Consider the following 21,011-nt stretch of genomic DNA (forward strand, 5'->3'; position numbering starts at 1 on the left):
CTGGTTGGATCTCCTTGCAGTCCAAGGGACTCTCAAGAGTCTTCTCCAACACCACAGTTCAAAAGCATCAATTCTGGGTGGGGGCAGGGAAAAGTCAACGCCTTTGCCACCTGCTCTTTAACAAAGGGGAAAATGTCAGAAGGGATCCCTAAACATGGGAGCCTGGGAGGACAGAACCCAGTGTGCTCCCAGTGCAGAGGCTCAGAGAAAGGGAGGAGGAAGAAACAAGGGCAGGAAATGAACTCAAAGACAGTGGGGTTCAAACCAGGCTGAGAGATTCACTTGTCAAAAGGCTCAGAGGTAACACAACCAAAGAGGCCAAATGAGCTGAGGAAACAGGTGCTGTGTGTGTGGCTACCCTGTGGGCTCAGGTCTGGGCCCAAGAACACAGGCAGAGTGGAAGCCAGAGGCCAACCCAGTGATACCCAGACCCCCACGTGGTGAGGATGGAAAAACCAAGAGAGGTGGAGGAGGCCCACACTGGGGGTCTCCTCTGCAGCATCACCCTCACAGGGGATGAAGCTGAGGCTCAGAGACGTACACAGCCACCCAAAGGCAGGGCCAGGACTCGAACCTGGACCCGCACCGCAATCCCCACTCCGGGGAATAATCGCAACGGCGGCAACTCCAGCAGCTCAGTGCTCAGTGCTCAGTTCGAGGCCCCAATGGCACCGGCACTTTACGTGCATTAACTCATTTAATGCTCATGGCGAGCCAGAAGGGAAGTGCTGTTAACTTTCCCGTTGAATGAGGTGGAAATTGAGGCCCAGAGCCCCTAAGTGACTGCTCAAGGTGGCACGGTTCATGGTGGCTCTTAAGCCCCCCACCCTACCGCACCATCTGGGGAAGATGGCATGAAGAAGGCCGAAGCCACAAAGGGGCTGCAACCAGCGAAGGGAAACGTTAGACCCAGAAGTAATCTTCAAACGTTCCACAGAAAAGCCCAGTGAAAGAAAAAGTTGCTTCCTGTCAAGGGACAGGGAGGCCTAGTGTGCTGCAGTCCATGGGGTCGCAAAGAGTTGGACACGACTGAGTGAATAAACTGAACTGTCCAAGAGGGAAGGGGTGCAAAGTCGGAGCGAAAAGGGCTCGGCATCTACCATCTCCTTCCTCCTGCCAATCCCATCAAGGTTAGAGGCGAACTCGGGTGGGAGCATGTCCCCGTCATGATAAGTCAGGGCAAACACATCAGAGATGAGTCAGAGAGAGAGAGGAGAGGTGGCTTGGTGACACCCAACCCACAGGACTCACAAAATCAAGAGGTGCCAGCCTCGCACCAAAGGCCAGAGGGCAGAGAAATTAAAGCGGACAGGCGAAGTCCCCACGGCAGCCAGGCAGCTCAGGGTTTATCCTCATAGCAGGACAGAGACTGACGTGGCCATCATACAGCAGTCACACTGGTGCCAGCACCTTGCCAATCTCCCAGGAGGCCAGGAGACACAGCTGGCACATGGGAGCCCACGTGGCTCAGAGCAGGGTGCCCAAGCCAAGTCCACTTAACTTCCAGCCACAGTATGGTGACGGGCAGGAGACACAACTGGTCTCAGGTTTGGGGCAACCTGGTTGATAAGCTAGAATGGTGGGAACTGGCTCCAAAGAAGGGCCCGCCCCACTCCCACATCCTTGGAAAATGCATGGTCAGTGGGCAGGGGATGCTGGGCCCCAGCTGCAGGTCCCTGGGTGGCGAGGCTGAGTTCTACCCCCAGGAAGATGCTACCAGCCATCATATACACCAACCCAAAAAGCCAGTGGCAGGACCCCTCCCTGCCTCCGGCTCCCCCCAACCTCGGCTAATCTCAACCACGTTTCACCTGATAGTGAGAAGGTCACACGCTCCAGGCTCTGTCTCCGTGCAATTGGCCCCAATCCATGAACCAAAAGACCAAGCCCAAAGTGCCCCCATGATGAGCCTTTACTTACAAGAAGGATGCCTGGAGCCAGAGACCTTGGACTAGGGGAACCCAGCCTGCCGGCTGTCAGAGCCAACCCTGCAGGTGAGCTGACATGCCGCTCCTGTCACAGATGAGAGACGGAGGCCCCGGAAGGGCAGTGACCTGCCTGAGAGCACAGGGCTGCTCTTCTGTTCATTCTACAAACATCTGCGGAGGCCCCGCCATGTGTGAGGGAGGGCAAGGCGCACACAGCCAAGGAGGGAGGGGTCCTACCCTTCCCCGGCCTCAAGGGGCCCAGCCAAGTAGGAGAAATTCAGCAGGCACTGGGGCAGGGGTGACTGGGGTTCCCAGGAGGCCAATCCCAGGGGAAGATCACAGGCCTGTGTGGGTCAGCAAGTCTGCAGGGAACCTTGGCTCAGAGCCGCCATGATGGGCAGAGAAGATTCCCCAGGGCCCTAAGGAATTTGGACATGGCAAGTGGACACACCAACTCCAAGGGCCAAAAAAATTATTAAAGGCAAGGTTGGCCTGAAAGAAACTGCTCAGCTCCGCCTCACATGGGTCCCCATTCCACGGCCACTAGGACCAGGCCAGGCCCCTCACTGGGGTCCCATCTGCCTGCTCCCTCCTCCTCCAGGCCCCTGCTCACGCTGTTCCCCCACCTGGCACGCCCCCTCCTTCCTCCCCACTTATCCAAGCGTGCGAGACCCCTGCGGCCCTGGAATTTATCTCTTCACCGCCACACACGCATCATCACATCCCTTCATTCACTTATTCAACCAGAGTCTCCCCGGCCCCTCCTGCTGGAGGGCACGGTGCCAGGTCTGACTGGGCACTGCTCTTCCCACGCCCGCTGGGAGCTGGCAGGACCCACAGCCTCGCTCCTTTCCTTGCACGGGGGCTGAGTACCCAGCAGATGTGAAATAGATCCGTGAAGTCCAGGCCAGTGGGGAGACTCGAGCAGGGTCTGGAAGGCTGAGTCTTCCTATTCCTGTCCTCCGGGGAAGGCATCAGGCCACGATGAAGCATCCCAAGGCAGGCGCTGCAGTGGGAATGATTTCTGTCCTCGGTGGGTCAGGATAGGGTTGGGGGTAGCTGGAGCGCAGAGGGGAGGAGAGGGTCCCAGGGCAGCCTGACCCCAGAAGCCTGTGCTCTGTCAGCCTCCATCTGCCTTTCTGTGGACTGGGAGAGCAACCTTTCAGGCCTGGATAGGAAGAAGGGCTTACGAAGGGAGTAGCTGGCTGAATTTCGCGATCAATCACCCATCCCACCAACATTTACTAAGTGAATGCTGTGCCAGGGACTGTGCTAGACGCTGGGGAGGCACCAGAGAACAAAACAGGCAAAAAAAAAAAGCTCTGCTGACACAGACCATAAACAAATAAAAGTGTACTTGTCAAGTGCTATCAAGAAAAACGGGACTTCCCTGGTGATCCAGTGGTTGCGAGTCTGGCTTGCAATGCAGGGGACGTGGGTTCAATCCCCGGTCAGGGAACCAGGATCCCACATGCAGCAGGGCAGCTAAGCCCGTGAGCCAAAACCAGAGTCCATGCTTCACAACTAAAGATCTCCCATGACACAGTGAAGATCCCGCGTGCCAGGACTAAGACCCAACACAGGCAAATGAAAGAAAGAAAGAAAGAAGACAAAGAATGAGTCTTTAAGAAAAAAACAAAACTGGAGCAGGAAAGAGGGAACAGAGAGTTTTGAGCTGGGGACACGCTGGGACACAGAGGCCCCTCTGAAGCGTGCAGCTAAGAAGGCAGCCAAGTGCCCTGAGGAGGAGGACACCTCGACCACCGGGGACAGAGCTTTCCAGGCCGAGGGAGCAGCCAGTGCAAAGGCCCTGAGGCCAGCTTGTGCCTGGAGTGTCAGAGGGGCTGCGAGGAGGCTGCTGTGACTGCAGCAGAGACTGGAAGTAGAGCGGAAGGAGACAAGGTCTGAGGTGGGGGGGCGGTGGTGGCGTGGTGGGCAGCAGAAAGAGGAGCAGGCACTTCCAGTGGCCTCCCCTTTGGGGGTTCTGGATCTTGGGGGTGCCCTGGGGCAAACCTCCTCTCTACTCTCCCAGAAAAATGAGCAGCACCAGGTCCCCCCAGCCCCCAGGCAGCACAGCTCTTTCCAGGTGGCCGAGCTCTTCCCTTAGCCCCTCGGACCCTCTGTTTACAGCCTGAGAAGCTGAGTCTAGAGATGTCGCAGAGCCAGAGGGAAGAGGTGCCCCAGCCCTGGGACTCCAGCTGCCAGCCCTGCCAGCCAGCCGCGCGGACAGGGGCCATCTAAATGCAGGTCCGACGCTCCGCCCGGGGAGCTGGAGCTGGAGGTCAGAGCAGTAACAGCTTGACGCACCCGCATCTCCGGAATACCAATGGGGGACACGGGGACACAGCAGGGAGCCGAGGCTTTAGAATTTTCCACTATGCAAGGGACAAGGTATCCTCCTAAGGCCCCCACGCCTCCTCCTGCCACACTCAGGAAAGCCATCTCCTTCCCACTGTAGGAGCACAGGCCTAGATGTGCCCAGGGAGCAGGAATCACTCGCTGGAGTACCAGGCTCCCCAGGGGACCCCATGGAGAGGCTCCTGCCGAGAGCTGACCTGTGTCCCCCTTGTCCCATGCACCAGAGACAGGGAAGCCAGGCTGGATTCATTCCCCTCCTGCTACCCACCAGCTGTGTAGCCTCAGGAGACTCACTTAACCTCTCTGAGCCTCAGTATGGCCCTCCATAGAATGGAGTTGTCCTGAAAGATAAATGAGCTATGAAGCCCATAAAACAGGGTCTGGTTCACAGTGGGGCTTTGTACATGTCACCTACTGATCACCCCCTCACCTGTCACCCACACAGGAGCCCTGGGCTCTGACACTCAACTTCCCCGTGACCTTAGACAGGCTCCTCGACTTTCCTGAGCCTCGGTTGTCCTCATCTGTGAAATGGAGCACCAGCACAAGTAAACAGGCTCACACAGGCCCCTGCAGATACAGAAAAGCTGTGGGGGCACAGAGGTTTACACTCCAGAGCCCACCGCCTTGGAGCACCAGGGACAGAGGTGGGCGGCACCAAGGGCGGGGCCCCCCCGCCACCCCCTCTAGCCTGCGTCCCCCTCCAGGGTGACTCACACGGTCTCTGCATACCTCATCCCAGGACTGGTTGTTGCCACTCAACTCACCCTCAGGCAGCCTCCACCTGGCAGAGAGGGGGGAGCCCTGAAGCGAGAAGGGCTTCACCCCGCACACAGAGGGGGCACCCACCCACACCTCACACAGGGCCTGCTATCAGGGCAGGCCCGCCGGGCACAAGCCCAGAGATCACTTAGTGTACCACACACACACACACACACACGTCCTGCCCTGGCTGCCTCGGGGCTCGTTCTGCTGCCCTCTCGCCACCAGACCAGCTCTCCTTCAGGAACCAGGCTGGCTGGGCTCCCGTGGTCTTGTCCCTCGTCCTGTCCCTGGACACGGCCTGCAGCCCCGCACAGGGCCCAGCACGGCCCCCTCAGGCCTTCCAACACTCCCAGGCCTCCCCCGGAATGCCCAGCACCAGGGAGGACCCCTGATGATAACCCTCTGACGTGAGCTCCTGAGTGCCCATCTCCATGGGCCAGGAGCACATTTAATTCTGATAACCGGCTTTATCCCATTTTGCAGATGAGGAAATCAAAACCAAGAGCTGCTGACCATGTGGCCAGTGAGTGGCCTAGGTGGAGCCCAGGTCTGCCTGTTACAGCTGCTCTCCTAACCACACGCTGCTACCGCCGTGTGGGGGAGGTGGATAGCCTGGGGTGGGGGCACCAGATCTGACAGCCTGGCTCCAAGTTGCTCCAGCACCTCGCTGTATGAGCCTAGGCAAGCACCTCACCCCTCTGAGCCTCAGCGTCCTCACCTGGGAAAGAGGACAAAACACCAGGCCCACAAGGCTGTCACCAGGATCCGTGCAACGAGTGTGCCTGCCACAGGGCACTGGCTGGCTCAGGGCAGAGTCCGCATGACAGTGACTGGGGCAGGAGGGCACTTCGATGGAGACCAGGAAGTGTGGCATCGGGGCTTTCTCCAAGTCCTCTGCCAAAGGCCCCATCAGGGCTGGGTGCTCAGGAGCACCCCGCCCAGATGGCAGAGCTGGCTCCAAACCCAGCTCCTCCATATTCTGGCTATGTGGTCTTGGCAAAGCCACCTACCCTCTCTGGCCTCAGTTTTCTCATCTATGAAATGGGCATAATTATGCTCCCTGCAGGACCCAGAGCCCAGCACACGGTCGGTGCCCAGGGCTTGCTGGCCTAGCTCCAGCCAGCACCCTCAGCCCGCCCCACCACTCCACTCTCTGGCGCGCCTCTGAGCAACTCAAAGATGATTTATACTTCAGAGGACAAATCAATACAATATACAGCCAGAGACATCTTTAATCTCTCACAGGGATTAGGCTACAAGGTACAGCGGCCCCTTTCTGCTGCCCGCTCAATTCTGATTTCAATTTGGGCTGCTGAAGCGCGGCTTTTTCTCCCCTTTTCTTTTCATTCGCTAAAGACAGTTCTCCAAATCAAATTTCATTTGGCAGACAAGGCAGAGAGACCCACTGGAGCTGCGGGGGTCTGTGGACGCACGAGGTCTGGCCCAGTGGGCAGCCAGATCTTTGGTGACGGGATGGAGTGCAGGGGGCAGGGCGCACTGTGAAGGCGCAGCTGTGGCCCTGAGCTCTTATTTTTCTAGAAGTCCTTTACAAAATCTTAAGCAGACTTTCTATTTTCTAGAAAGTACTCAACGCTTGATTAGATGCTCACAGAAACTTCAGACAATAGCCTTAGCTTCAGCTAAAACCCAATGCCCAGACCTCACCCCAATCCCAAGCCTCTCCTACAGCAGCATGTGTCCCTCCAGGCCGAAGGTGTGTGTATGCATGTGTGTGACTGTCATACCCCACCCCTGCACAGGGCTGGTCCACACGGGGGAGTGACAAAAATACAACACAGTTAAAGCCTGTTAAGTCCTGAGCCGCTCTCCCGGGTTCACATCCTTTCTCCACCTCCAACTTGCTCTGTGACCTGTCGCCAGTTATTATGTGGTCTCTGTCTCTCTGCGCCTCAGCTTTCTCCCCTGTGCAATGGGGGTACCTACCAGGTAGGGTGGATGACTCAGGACGCTGGGTATAAATGGGGGCTCAGCATGTGCAGGGGCGTAGAGAGGGCCATGTGAGTCCAGGGGTTGTCTTCCCGGTCCCTCTGGACACTAAGATTCTGGACCTCTGTCCCTCCCCTGTCCAGCACCTCTGTCCCCAAATCTGACCAAGGCTGCAGCTGAAACAGCCCGTGGGCTTGCTTGGGAAGGGATTTAAGCCATCAAGGAGGAGAGGAGCCTGCCGGGGAGGATGGATGGAGCCAGGGCAGAGAGGAGCCCAAGTCTAAGCAAAGGAACCAAGGACTGGCGGGCCCTCAGAGGGAGGGGCTGGGGACTGGGGTCTGATGTTGCCCAGCCTGCCTGCAGGTGGGAGTGGGCTCTGTCCACCCCAGCTTCCTGCTGTGGGAGCCCAGCTGCTGGAGCGGAGGGTGGGGGCGCAGGGGGCCCGGAGCCACAGCCATCCGTCAGCCCTGCCCCACTTCCACCACCCTGCCGCCCTCTCCGCCAGGTTACAACCACCGGCGGGCTTCGGCTGTACAATTAAAGGGGCTTATCCGAGATTTATAGCAGGATTATACCCGCAGGGTGTTACCGACGCCCGCCTCTGGACACTCTGCGGTCCTTAGGAGAAGCAATTAGAGTCTTGGGGTTATCCGGGTATAAATATATAGACGCCATCCCCAAGGTCGAGGGCTCCACAGCGAGCTATTTAGTGGCAGGGCCTTGGGAGAGGAGGCGGAGGGGCTCCCTCTGCGGGGGTGAGGGGTGTCTACCAGGAGGGGAGGGGGCCCTTCCTGCTTTCCTCCACGCCCCACGCATGAAGGGAGCCGTCCCTCTAGCCCACTCCCCTGAGTCAGCCAACCCAGCGGGAGCCCCCAACCCAGGGGCCCGTCTGCTGCCCTGGACACACCCCCCACCGCTGCCCCACATGGCTGCCCTCCCCGGCAGGGCCATCGGAAAGGCCAGCTCAGAGGTCCAAGTGTGGGCCTGCCGGAGCTAACCCTGTCTTAGCCCCTCATTACTCGCTGATAACTAAAACCTTTATCACTTTGAGGATAGCAATTTGGGAGGGCAGAGAGTTCCGTGGGGGAAGGGGGGCTGGCGGTAAGTGGGGAGGATCCGAGGACAGCAAGCCACTGTCCCATCCTCCCCCCAGATGCCACCCACTGAGGCCACACAGCCCCACCCGCGGCACCTGCCTCTCACCTGAGCAGACGGCTCAGTTGTAAGGAGTCGTCTGAATTCTCAGTCCTGCGAACAAACCCTTGCTCCCAGGATGGCCCTGGCTCCTGGGTCCCTGAGACCCCCATGAACAAGGGCCCCTCCATACCCATCTCCTTCCCCTCCTCTCTGCCCAAGAACAGGGTCCTGTGCCCGGAATACATACGGTTCCTCCATCTGCCTGGCCGTGTCCACAGGAGCCATTCGTGCCCACCCCCCACCTCCAGGAGCCACCCAGCCGCCCGCCCACGAGGCCACAGGCTCAGGCCCAGGAAGGGGGCCCCGGGGCAGGAGGAAAGCACACGGCAGGAACCGGAGCGGCCCCCGCAGGGACAGCCCTGCCCCAGCCCTGAGCAGGAGCCCGCGGGCAAACTCACCATCCTCTCGGGACTTCTGCATGAAGGCCTCCACGCCGCTCTCGCCGTAGCTGCCCTCTGAGGCCAGCGTGGACACGTAGTTCCACTTGAGGGCACGCACGATGTCCACCATGGCCTGGGCCTGGTACGTGTCCGAGGGGACCACCCGGGAAAAGAAGTCGTAGCGGCTGTTGTCACTCAGGTCGGGAGCTGTGGAGGCGTAGCTGATCTGGGGGATCTGGGGGGCGAGAGGGGCCGCTGATGGGGGCGGCTGGCACCCTACCCTGCCCGGCCAGCGTCAGCCCCTACACCCCAACCGGCCTCCCGCCTGGGGACCGTCCCGGCCCTTCCCGCGGGCATGGCCTCCTCTCGACCCAGGGGAGCCCTCTTGACGTGGGATGAGCAGGTCCCAGCCCCACCCAACAGAGGAGGAAACCGAGGCTGAGAGCTGGGCCAACTGTTGGTCAGCCCTGCCCCGGCTCTGTTCAGGGTCCCGATGCCTGCCCCCGACCTCTCGCTCAGCTCCCCGATCCTGCGTCTCCCCAGATACCCGCCAACTCCCAGCAGGAGTGAGACTGGCACCAGGGTGAGACGGGAGTGGCTGATACGCATCAAGCCCTCCTCCACCAGAAAGTCTTCCAATTCGCCTCAACCAAGTCCTGGGGCTGGTGGGCCCTCCGTCACCCACACATACACACCCCAGAGCCATCATGGATAGCACACACACGCGTGCACACACACACACACACACACCGGGAGCCTCTGGGGGCCTCAGCTGACAAAGAGCTGGGAGATCCCGGCTGGGGAGCAGCCCCGGCTGGGTGAGCATTGGCCCAGGGATGCAGCGGGGACCCGAGGGCTTCTCCAGTCCAGCCCCTGCCCCCCAGGAGCCTTCCACATCCTCACAGCTCCCTCTGGGCCCTGGCTCCTTCCTCCTGCCCAGCTCAGAGGGCACAGAGCCCAGCTCCAACTCCCCCTGCCCCCTCCCCACCCAGGATGGACTCCTGGGAGGCCAGAGGGAGTGGGGCCTCTCTCCACAGCCTGGGACCCAGAGCCCCTGGGGGCAGGGCCAGCCCAGGGCCACAGCCACTCCCACAGACTCGGACCTCATGGTCCTCGCCCAGCTCCCCCCAGTCACAGGGCGCCTTCCTGCCCCCAGGCTTCCCACCTGGCCCCCCAGGCAAAGGTGGGACCCGGAGGCCCGAAGCCGCCCTTCCTCCGCGGTGGACATCCAGCATCCACAGGGACTGGAAGGGGCTGCGTGCACTCTCCCGAGCCCCCCTCCACCCCTGCTCTCTGCCCTCTGCCCTCCTCACAGGGTCCTCACCTGCCCCCAGCTCCCAGGGCCTGCCAGTGGCCGCCACTGTCCACCCCCTGGCTTGGTCCACACCAGCAGGTACCCATCCTGTGTCCCCTCTGCCCTCTCTCAACTGGCCACAGTGACAGGGTGAAAGGGTGGGCATACCGATCTGGGCAGATGTCACGGCCAAGACTGATCCCCGAGGGAATCATTAAGACTCAAGCCTGGCTGGAAAAACCTCACGGCCAGAACTGTAGTCTGCATGACAACTGGGGATGGGAAAATATTCCAGAACAGGAGGACTCGGGGAGCCCCCTGCACATGGGTTTGCCCACCTGGCCTCTGCCTAGGGGTGCCCATCCCCAGGGACAGTGGGGGTCCAGCTTCCACGGCGGAACATCCTCAGATTGCCCTGAAACTCCGCAGCACAGCGCTGCCTCCCTGGAGAGTGCAGGGGCCGGGGGCGGGGTTGGAGGAGACACGCCACCCTACACACTCTGCATTTTTCCCATGTTATTGTTGGTTGGTCGCTCAGTTGTATCTGACTCTTTGTGACCCCCGTGGACTGCAGCCCACCAGGCTCCTCTGTCCACAGGATTTTCCAGGCAAGAGTATTGAAATGGGTTGCCATCTCCCACTCCAATTTTCTGTGTGGAACCGTGCAAATACAGCACATGTTTAGAAAGCAAACCCCATTGGAATGGTCTGGAGCACACGGGTCCCTCTGCCTGCCTAAGTCAGCAGAGTCTGAAAACTGGCCCAGTCCTTGCGGCCCTAGAGAACACTTAGCATGAACGCAGCACCCCCTACAAGGCGGACTCTGGCTGGACACTTGATGATTAATTCAGAAAGTATCGTTATTTTTAAGGTCTGACGATGGCGTTAGAGCTGTGGTTGCTTGGTTGGTTTTTAAGAGTCCCTAGCTCTTAGCGCGGTTTCCCGGCCTCAGCACTATTAATGCTTGTGGAGGGAAGCGGGCTGAGATGCTTTGTTGGGGAGCTGCCCCATGCACCACAGGGTGTCGAGCAGCACCCCTGTCCCCTACCCACTGATGCCAATAGCTCATCCTCCCCCAGTAACAACCAGAAACGTCTCGCGACGTTGCCAAATGTCCCCTGGGGGCAGAACTGTCCCAGTTGAGACCCACTGTTTCAGGGGCATGTACTAAAATACTTAGGGATGACGTGATATGATGAAGCCTGGGATTTCCTTCAAAAGAACTGAGGCAGGACGCGTGGAAGAAGAAATGACGCTGGCCGAGAGCTGACGGCTGTCCGGTGACGCGGGTGTGATGGAGGCACACTGCCCTGCTCGCTGTACTTTTGTGGGCGTCTGAAATGGCCACATTTAACATTTTTGGACAATAAAACAGAACAAAATAAACGTCACCCCCAGGGTCATCGCTCTGGAGAGACGCGCCCTGAATCTGGAGCTGACAGCAGAGACGCAGGGCCAGCACAGCAGGTCCCCGAGAGAGGACGGAGCTTTGTTTGTTCGCCAGCTCACCTCTGCCGGCCCTGATCACACACCCAGAAACGCACTTGCCTCCTAATTAGAAGCAGCTTGTCTCCTGCTTTTGATGTTTTCTCCCAACACGGGGCTGGGGCTGGAGTCAACAGCGCCTGCCCAGAGGAGGGCCAGAGCGGCTCGCAGGAGGCTCAGCCCCGCTTCCAACCCCCTCCCCTCTCCCCCCGGCTGGGCACTCGGCCTGGGCCAGGCCAGCGGGCAGGCAGGCGGCTGTCCAGGTGCCAGGACTCGGAGCCTCCCCCAGGGAGCCCCGGCCCTGTCCCTGCACACACAGGGCCTCCCATAAAGGGCAGAGGACCAAGGGTGGGGGTCCCCGCAGGGTGTGTGTGCCAGCCTGCAGGAGGGCTCAGGGCCCCTGATTTCAGGAGCCCAGGAAGGGCCCCTGATCTGCCCATGAGCCTCCTCAGTGAGCCTGCACTGAGAAGATGGGGTAGAGACAGCATCCCCACCAGGGTGCAGGGGATAAGCATCCTCTTACACGTGGCCCCCTCTGCCAGCTCCTCCTGCCGCCCCCGCAGGCTCCCTCCCTCGGCTGCAGACCCTCCTGAGGGTCCCAGGAGGATGGGTTCAAGCAGCAATTTGGGAGCTAAAGTGCTCAGGTTCAAATCCCAGATGTGGGAAACCTGGGTGCAGGTAACGTCACCTCTCTGGACCTCAGTTTCCTCAGCTGCAAAATGGAAATAATTCCAATCCCTTTCTTCTGAGGTTGTGAGGGGCACATGTGGGAATTCACGGGAGAAACTCAGGCAGCGCCTGGCGGGCAGTCAGCACTCGAGGGTTGGCGCTGATGAGGGCAGTAGTCCGTCCCCTTGCCCTTCCTCGGGACAGCGCCCTCTCTGACTGTTTCTCACCCCTAGACTGTCCCAGGGGCCTCCCCCTGACCCCTAGCGCTCTCTCTCGCTCGCACTCTCTCTCTCTGTCACAGAGTTACTGCTGTGCTTAGTGGGGAGACCTCCTGGGACTGGCTGGCCCTCCAAGCCCTCTCCCTCTCACCCCCACCCCAGCCTGGAGTTGGGTGGCAAAGGCAAGGAGCACCCCATGGGCAGGGGCCTGTGACAACTTGGCCCAGTGGTCTTCTGGCGTCTCCTCAGCTCTCATCGCCCTGCAGCTGGTGCATGCAAAGTCGCTTCGGTTGCATCCAACTCTTTGCAACCCCATGGACTGTAGCCCACCAGGCTCCTCTGTCCATAGGATTCCCCAGGCAGGCATGCTGGAATGGATTTCCACGTCCTTCTCTGGGGGATCTTCCTAGCGCAGGGATCATGCCTCCTCGAGTCTCCTGCACCGATAGGCGGTTCCATTACCTCTAGCACCACCTGGGGAGCCCTGCCCTGTGCCCGCTGAGCACATTCCTCTCCTTCAAGACAGCCACGCCCACCCCACCACCAGGCTTCCCTCTCCCTGGCCCCCTCCTCCTCTCACCTAACACCCTGTGCACCTACTGTGTGTTGAGCACTGTCCTAGGCACTGGGGACGGCACAACCTCATGTCTCATCCTCCTGGGGCAAGAGTCAGCCAGAAGCCAGGTTTCAGCAGCAGCTGACAACTACAGCCATCCTACCCTGGGGCCATTTGTCCACCTGTTTCTCCCTCCTCTCTGCCTGTCTTCCTCTGCCCACAAAACCCATGACCTCATCTCCCCACATCCAAATCTTCCTAGTGCATCAAGGCCCACTTGTGTCACCTCCTCCGGGCAGCCCCCCAGGAGCCCTCATCCTCCAGGTAGCCCGCTCAGACCTCACACAGCGCCGAGCCCTGTGAGCACTCGGGCTACTCTGGGGCGCGGAGCACAATCTCCTGAGTGTTAGGATGCCTGACCAACAATTCAGCAAGTATTCTGAGGCTCCCCCCGTTGTGCTGGGCAAGGTCACTGGGGAGATGCCAAGGGAACTGGGCTTATCGCACCCCCAAACCCAACACTCACTGCATCTGGGGGTCGCCCTGCAAGGGGAGGAGGCAGGTGGGACGACCAGGAGTGGCACACAGTGTGTCTGCAGCTGGCACCCAGCCAAGTCTCACCCGTATGGAAGAGCAGAAGGGCTGAAGGGCTGCAGGGGCAGCACTTGAATAAGGGCCCCCTCGCCCACCCCCTCTGGCTTCTGGGAGTGACGAGGAGGCCCTGCCACGTGGGGAGACAGGAGCTGCTTCCGGGCTTGGAAAACAATAAAGACGGATGTCAAGCATGCGCGCGCACACGTGTGTGTGTGTGTGTGTGTGTGTGTGTGTGACATGTGCGTGTGTGAGCCTGTGCTGGAGCGTATGCCTTGAGCATGCCGCACATGCATCGGTTTAGTCCTCCTACCGAATCACTGAACACCAACAGCCTGCTGGGCCCAGCCCGGAAAGCAGGCGCGGGTGGTGAACACTGCCCCGTGGGGCTCCCAGTGTGGACGGGGGCAGACGAGGCAGAGCAGGTAGACGGGGCCAGGGGGCCAGGAGGAAGAGGAAAGCAGGGTGCGGGGGGTGTGAGGGAGAAGGGCCGGGGATGCCCCTCTGGCAGGGCGACACTGAGTCGGGACCCCAAGGTGGTGAAGGAGGGACCACGTAAGTGAAGGGGGCCTTTTCAGGCAGAGGGGACATGCGTGCACTTGCATGCATGTGTGAGGGAACAGGCACAGGCATGCGTGTCTGTGTGCTGGAACCCGAGTCTCTTCTGAACTCGCCCCAGGCCCAGCCAGCAGCCCCACACACCCACCTGGGCATGGCAACTCCGGCCGGGATGTGAGTGGTACCCAGGTGCCAAAGGCTCAGACACGGCCACTGGCTCCCACACCAGCACAGCCTGAGGACCCCCTGAAAGTGGTAGGTCCCCGCCATAGCCCCCTCCCATCCCGAGGAGGACGAAGGGGTGAACAGGCTGCCCAGCATCTCAGAGTCCACCAGGGACCCAGACCCCATGGCCTCTGAAGGCTGGGGCCCTGTCAAGGCCAGCGTTTTGTTCAGAGCAGTCAGTGCCTCACCCTGGCCTGGGGAAGCCCAAGTCACGCAGTGGAATGTCCGCGGCTGTCACCAGGGAACCTAGGGCCAGCTGCCAGGAGCCCCAGCCCCCTTCCCCTGAGTGTATGTGCATCAGCGCCCCTCCCCCTCCCTCTGCCTCCCTAACCCTGGCCTCAGACCTCTCTCTCTGGAGCCAACCTGCCCAGGGCTCCGCCACCCAGCTGTGCCACCTTAGACAAGCAAGCAGCCTCCCTACCCCTAAAAAGTGGCCCAAATAACAACAGAGAGGATGGCACCACAGAGGACACACACAGGGCTGAAAACGGTGCCTGGCACACAGGGCCCTTGGCAAATGCTAGAAATTATTAGACGGGAGCAAGACTAGGACCATTGTGCCCATTTTCCAGGTGAGGAAACTGAGGCTCAGAGAGGAAACAGTGCCCAACGAGCAGCAGAGCCATCAGGAGGAACAGAAACAAGATGCAGACCCAGCTGCTCTTTTTTTTTTAATTTGGCTGCACTGGGGCTTCGTCATGGCGCGTGGGATCTCCATGCTGCGTGTGGCATCGAGTTCCCCAAGGACTGAACCCGGGCCTCTCGCATCAAACGCTAAGACTTCTCTGAGGTCTTAGCCACTGGACCACCGAGGAAGTCCCCATACACAGCTCCTGGCCTGGGGCCCTATCCACCCTCCCAGCTGACTCTCCTCTTTCCATTCCACCCACAAGCCAGGCTGGGCAGCCACTGCTGGGGGCTGCAGTCCCCTCTGGCCACCAGCACAGTCCAGGCCAGGACCCAGGTCGACCTCAGGACCCCCACCTGCCTGGCCGCAGCGCCTCTCACTTGGGATGTGGGAGACCCTGCGTGAGGCTGGTCAGAGCCCGGGGTGGCCGCCTGATCCCTGCCCTTCTGATCTTGGCTGCATGGTGCCTCCACTGCCCGGCTCTCAGCATCAGCTCTTTCCTTCACAGACAAAAAGGCAGCCAGGCTTCTGGGTACATGAAAGCTGCTCAGGCAGGAAAGTGTGGTTCAGAGAGTCGGCGAGAGGGAAGGCCAGCTTCCAAAGGCTCAGGGCCCGGCTTCCACCCCGACCTCCCTCGCCAGCTGAGCTGTGCACCCTCCCCGAGGCCTTTGCTGCAGAGCTGGCACCGGGAGGAGCAGAGATGCCCTTGTCGGCCTCCCCACCTCCCCGGAGCCTGGGGGGGCAGATAGCGTCTCACTGAGAGCTGGGCACACAGCGGGCGCCCCCCACACCCTTGCGGATCAGCCATCATCTCCTCTCGGCCAGGTGCAGAGAACATGGATTTAAATAACCCACCTTCAGAGCACCAGCCGCCAGAGGAGCCAGAAAGGAGCTCCCCAGAGTAAGATGCCACCAGGCTGAAGCTCCCGGCTGGGTCGGAGGCCACGGGGATTCACTGGGGGGAAAGTGGGACTGTGAACCCCAAGGAGAGCGTGGAGGCTGGCAGGGTGGGCCAAGGGTGCAAACAGATTGGGGAGGAGAAACGGGGCACACAGAGAGGGGAGGCAGGGGGCGCTCAAGGTGCCTGGGAAGGGCGGTTAGGGGGAGGAATTGGGGTATGGCAGAGGGGTGCACAGGGTACACAGAGGAGCGCCTGCCTTCAGTCCTGACCACCAGTCTCTGAGAGGGGCCCCAGCGTTCAAGAGCAGAGAAAGCAGACTTCCAGAGCCTGGAAAGTGGGGGAACCTCTGGGGGGAGGCTGGGCTGGCGTCTGGGTGGGCTGCAGAAGGGCTGGGGTGGGCCCCGATGGAAGGACGGTCCGCCCCCCGCGCTGGGCCTTGTCCCGGGCCTTCCCCGAAAACGACCACCTTCCGCCACCCCCCAACCCACCCACTGGACCAGCTGGGGGCCACCAGCCACTGCCCCACAGACCCTGAGGGAATCCAGGCCAGGCCAGCCTGGGCACTCACTTCAGGGCGCCCTCATTAACCAGACCTCACTCCCCTGCGGACACAGCCCGGCCACTGGCTCCAGACCCCCGAGTGGCGGGTCACTGGGGGCCCGCTGCCCTGTGCCCCAAGGCGATCCATCAACCTGCTCACCACCCCGGGGCTCCCGGACTCGGCCTTCTGCCCCCCTCTCTGCCCCCACCCCAGGCCTGGACACAGACCTGTGCCGGGGTCACACAGGCCCCTCAGGCTGGCAGCCTGTCCCCTCCTGGACTGAGAAGTAAACGTTAGTCTCCAAGGCAGCAAGTGCTATGCTAAAAGACAGTAAAATCTGGGGCTTCCCTGGCAGTCCAGTGGTTAAGATTCCAGGCTTGCAGTGCAGGGGATGAGGGTTCAATCCCCGGTCAGAGAACTAGGCCACACGAGCACGGCCAAAAAACAGGCAGACGGTGAGATCTGCCCACAATGCCGTGTGGCCCCTCACCTGGCTCCGTGGCCGCCAGCCTCCCTTCCCACAGAGGGCCTAGCCCGGCCCCAGAAACTCTGCTGATGCCACTGTGAATTCACTTACTCAGTGCTTTTTCATACTGTTCGTGGGGTTCTCAAGGCAAAAATACTGAGGTGGTTTGCCATTCCCTTCTCCAGTGGACTGCGATTTGTCAGAACTCTCCACCATGACCTGCCCATCTTGGGTGGCCCTACTTGGCATGGCTCATAGTTTCATTGAGTTAGACAAGGCTGTGGAAAAGACGCTGATGCTGGGAGAGATTGAAGGCAGGAGGAGAAGGGGATGACAGAGGATGAGATGGCTGGATGGCATCACTGACTCAATGGACATGAGTTTGAGTAAACTCAGGGAGCTGGTGATGCACAGGGAGGCCTGGCATGCTGCAGTCCATGGGGTCGCAAAGAGTTGGACATGACTGAGCAATGGAACTGACTCAGTGCTTCCCTGAGCACCTACTAAGCACTTTGCAGAATGTTCAACACTGGGGCGAACCCACAGAGCCCAACCCCTGCCTTCACGGAGCTGACATTCCAGTGGGAGAGACAATGCTCAGTGAGCCCACACATGGCCAACGTGGGTGCCGGTCCTTAGAGACACGTCCCTCCCTCATTCCCCGTCAGATACTGGCAAATCTGACGACGCGCCCCTCATGCCCCACCTGACGTGTTCTGGCCCCTGAGCTGCGAGAAGGAAGTGCATCAACTCAGGGTCAGGGCGTCTCATCACCCTGCTGCCGTGACTGGTTCCGGGCCAGCCTGGTCCCTGAGGAGGTGGGATGAGCACCCAGCCAAGCCATGTGGACACACAACACGGCAAGTACATTCAGTTTACGGGTTTACAGCCACAGAGAAGCGGGAGCCGTGTGCTCTTGCAGCGCCTCCTCCTGATGCCGATGGACACGGGGGCGCGAGCTCTAGCTCCCCGAGAGCAAGGGGGGAGCTCTATTTTTCTCCACCTCAAAAGCCTGGATATGTCAGGCTCACACCCGTCACAGGTTGGCTTGGGCTGAGCTGAATTAAATTCACACACACACACGCACACACGTAATCATCATCTTCCTGAGGATGAGCATTGATTGAGTGTTTACTGTGTGCCAAGAACTGTGCCCAGTGGTCTTATAGGACTAACACCTTTAACCTTACGACAACCGTATGAAGGAGGTGCTCATTTCCCCTACACCTGGGTACGGAAAGGTCCAGGAGCTTGCCCAGGACACACAGCCGTGATTTAAAGCCAGAGGGATGAGTTCCAGAGCCCATTTTACTCTCCGGTGAAAGCTCAGCCTCCCCGCCTCACAAGCGAGCCTACACACACGTGTGCTCACACACAGGATCTGACAGAGACACTGGCAGCCTCCAGGCGGACTCCCGCACGGCCGGCGGCCACAGAGGGGAGGGCCAGCCCCGCTTCCCCTCTGCTCAGCCACTGCCTCTGCTCCTGACCGGCAGACCATCCGTCTCCATTACAAAGGATCGGGCCGGGGTCGGGGCCAGCCCCTGAGGGTTGTGTAAATGGCTTGGCTTGGTGCAACAGCTAATTTCTAAACGTAATTATTAATTTCATGCTTATCATATGCAAACCTCTGTTTCCCAGATGAGATGAAATTTATTTAATTAGAAATTCCCTCATCAAGCCTTTTGGATCCAAGCTTTTAATTAGGATCACCAACCCCACCCGTGGCTACCAAAGAGTGGGTTCATGGCCCCTGACTCCCCGCTCCCTGAGACCCCAGACAAGTCAGCATGTGTAGGTCCCTCCACTGTCACCAGGACCCCACTGGCCAGGTCAGGGCCCCTCACCAGGCCCCTACCCCTCCCACCCCTGCAGCACGGCACCACAGTCACAACGGATCTCTTTTTCCTGCAGGCGCCATAATAGGGAAATAGCTTGGAAAGAGCTTGTATCATCTTGCAGCCAGAAGGACTGAAATGTTTAAGGTGCTGGAAGACAAAAGACATCACAGCCCTCCCCTCTTCCTGCGAAATTCACACAGCTGCCTTCTTCGGGGAGCCCCTGCCGGGTGCTAATAAAATGCCCTTTACAGCTAAGCCTAGAGCCCACGGTCAAAATGATCAACAACACTTGGCATTTGAACAAAGCATTTTCAACACATTATCTCTGACTTCATCTCCAGCCCCCATCCTGGCCTCCCACCTCGGCCTCAGCTCACACAGCCGCAGCCACACCAGCCTCCTTGCTGTTCCCTTGAACACGCCAGGCACACTCTGCCTCAGAGCCTTTGCACTGGCCGTCCCCACCACCTGACCGCAATCCCCCCAGATAGGCATGTGGCCCACTCGCTCACATCCTTCCCTTCAAGACTACGCAGACATCACCTTCTCAGACCCCCCCTGTTTAACACCAATCTGGCTTTTCCCTCCCTGTACCCTATCTCTACCTCGCCTGCTTGAGAAAGTGAAAGTCACATTCGACTCTTTGTGACTCCATAGACTACAGGTACCCTGCCAGGCTCCGCTGTCCAAGGACTTCTTCAGGCGAGAAAACTGGAGTGGGTTGTCATTTCCTTCTCCAGGGGATCTTCCCAAGCCAGGGATGTGAACCCAGGTCTCCTGCATTGCGGGCGGATTCTTTACCATCTGAGCCACCAGGGAAGCCCGGCCTGGATTCCCTCAAGACGATAAGCACTCTCTAACATGCTCTATATTTACTGCTTACTTCATTTATTTTTAAGTGTTTTATTTATGTATTTGGCCATGTGGGTCTCAGTTGCAGCATGGGGGATCTTCAATCTTCACTGTGGCATGTGGAAGCTAGTTCCCTGACCAGGGATTGAACCTAGGTCCCCTGCATTGGGAGCACGGAGTCTTAGCCACTGGACCACCAGGGAAGTCCCTTATTTCAGTTATTATCCATCTCCCCCTAAAAAGTCAGCTCCATGAATCCAGGGGCCTCTCTTTATTCCCTACTGTGTCCTGGGACGCCTGGCACAGCATCGGGCCCAATGAATGCAGGGAATACTTCACTCCCTCCGCCCCAAGCTGAGGACAGGCCCAGCAGACCCCTGAGCACCCTGGATGAGTGAGGAAACCGAGGCTCAGAGCTTCAGGGCCTTGCCAAGGTCACAGAGATGCAGCCACGTTCTGACTCTCACGTGGTCTGGTGCCTCATCTGGGCAACTGAAGGGCGCTGCTCTGCAGAAAGGGGCCACTCCACGGCAGCGCCCGGCTCACAGATGCTGAGGGCTCCCTCCTCCCACCCCAGGGCTCAGCTCCGGCCTCTCCTGGGGCCTGCTGTGCCCTGTCCCCCTAATTTCACGCTGATATCCGAGAAGGCAATCATGCGGGGGGCCATCCCCCACCCGCATGTCTCCCTCCTCGGGACCCACCCAGCCTCGTATCAGGAAAGCAAGCGGACACTTGGATTAATTTCCAGGCCTGCTCTGAATTATGTTTTCCAGGAAAGAACCAGACAGATGCAGGCAACAGGCCTTTGAACAAATATTTCCCCAGAAAGCGCTTTATTCAGTCCCTTGTCTCACCCTTTTAAACATTATATGTTTTCTTAGGAGCCCAGGAAAGGGGGGCCCCCCGATAAGGCATGGGGACTGGAGAAGAATAGAGGGCGTGGAGTGGAGAGCCTTGCAGGGCTGACAAAGAAGCGGGTTCTGATGCAGGCTCCGAGGAATTACCGCAGATAAGAGCGCCCGGGGGGTGGGCGGGGGAGCCGGCGGCACAAGGGCGAGAGCAAACAAGATCCTCAAACCAGCACTTGTCCTATTTCATAAGCGAAATGTAGATCAATAAATTACACTCATTTCTGCAGGTCTTACATGCTGACTCCGTAACCTTGTCAAAAGCCATATGTGGGGGGAGGCGGAGGGATGGAGGAGCCCAGAGGCCGGGGAGGAGGGGTGGGGCCTGAGGGGGGAGCCCTGTGGGGTCACAGCAGCTACACCCCCTTCGCCTAGAAGGGTCCAAGGCCCAGGTTTCCAGAGGCGAGAAGCAGGCCACCTCACCCTCTACCCACTACCTCACTGCGTGACCACAGGCCAGTCACCGCCCCTGTGAGCCTCAGTCTCCTCATCTGTCAAGTGGGCACAGTGGTGAGAACTTGGCCTCTGTCAACCTCATTGTGGGGCTCACATGAGTGAACAGGTATGAAAGCCTGGAAAGAGACACAAATATCCAAGCTGCCAGGAGCTGTTGTTACGCATCTGAGTCAGATGATGCACTGACACAGACACTCCTGTTGGCTCTCCCCACGCCCGGAGAGAGGAAACTTTCGCCCTGATTGAC

General features: G+C 59.4%; 1 protein-coding gene across 3 annotated transcripts in view; it reads right to left on the minus strand.

Moving 5' to 3' along the window:
* The window catches only part of GRM4 (glutamate metabotropic receptor 4), a 114,624-nt gene that overhangs the window by 54,699 nt on the left and 38,914 nt on the right, over positions 1 to 21,011 (minus strand). For all 3 annotated transcript variants that reach the window (XM_070777845.1, XM_070777844.1, XM_070777843.1), the window contains exon 3: positions 8,594 to 8,810. In XM_070777845.1, coding sequence (XP_070633946.1) covers positions 8,594 to 8,810 — 217 coding nt within the window. The remainder of the gene's footprint in view (positions 1 to 8,593; positions 8,811 to 21,011) is intronic.

This window comes from Bos indicus, chromosome 23 (assembly GCF_029378745.1).
Source record: "Bos indicus isolate NIAB-ARS_2022 breed Sahiwal x Tharparkar chromosome 23, NIAB-ARS_B.indTharparkar_mat_pri_1.0, whole genome shotgun sequence".
Classification (NCBI taxonomy): domain Eukaryota; kingdom Metazoa; phylum Chordata; class Mammalia; order Artiodactyla; family Bovidae; genus Bos; species Bos indicus.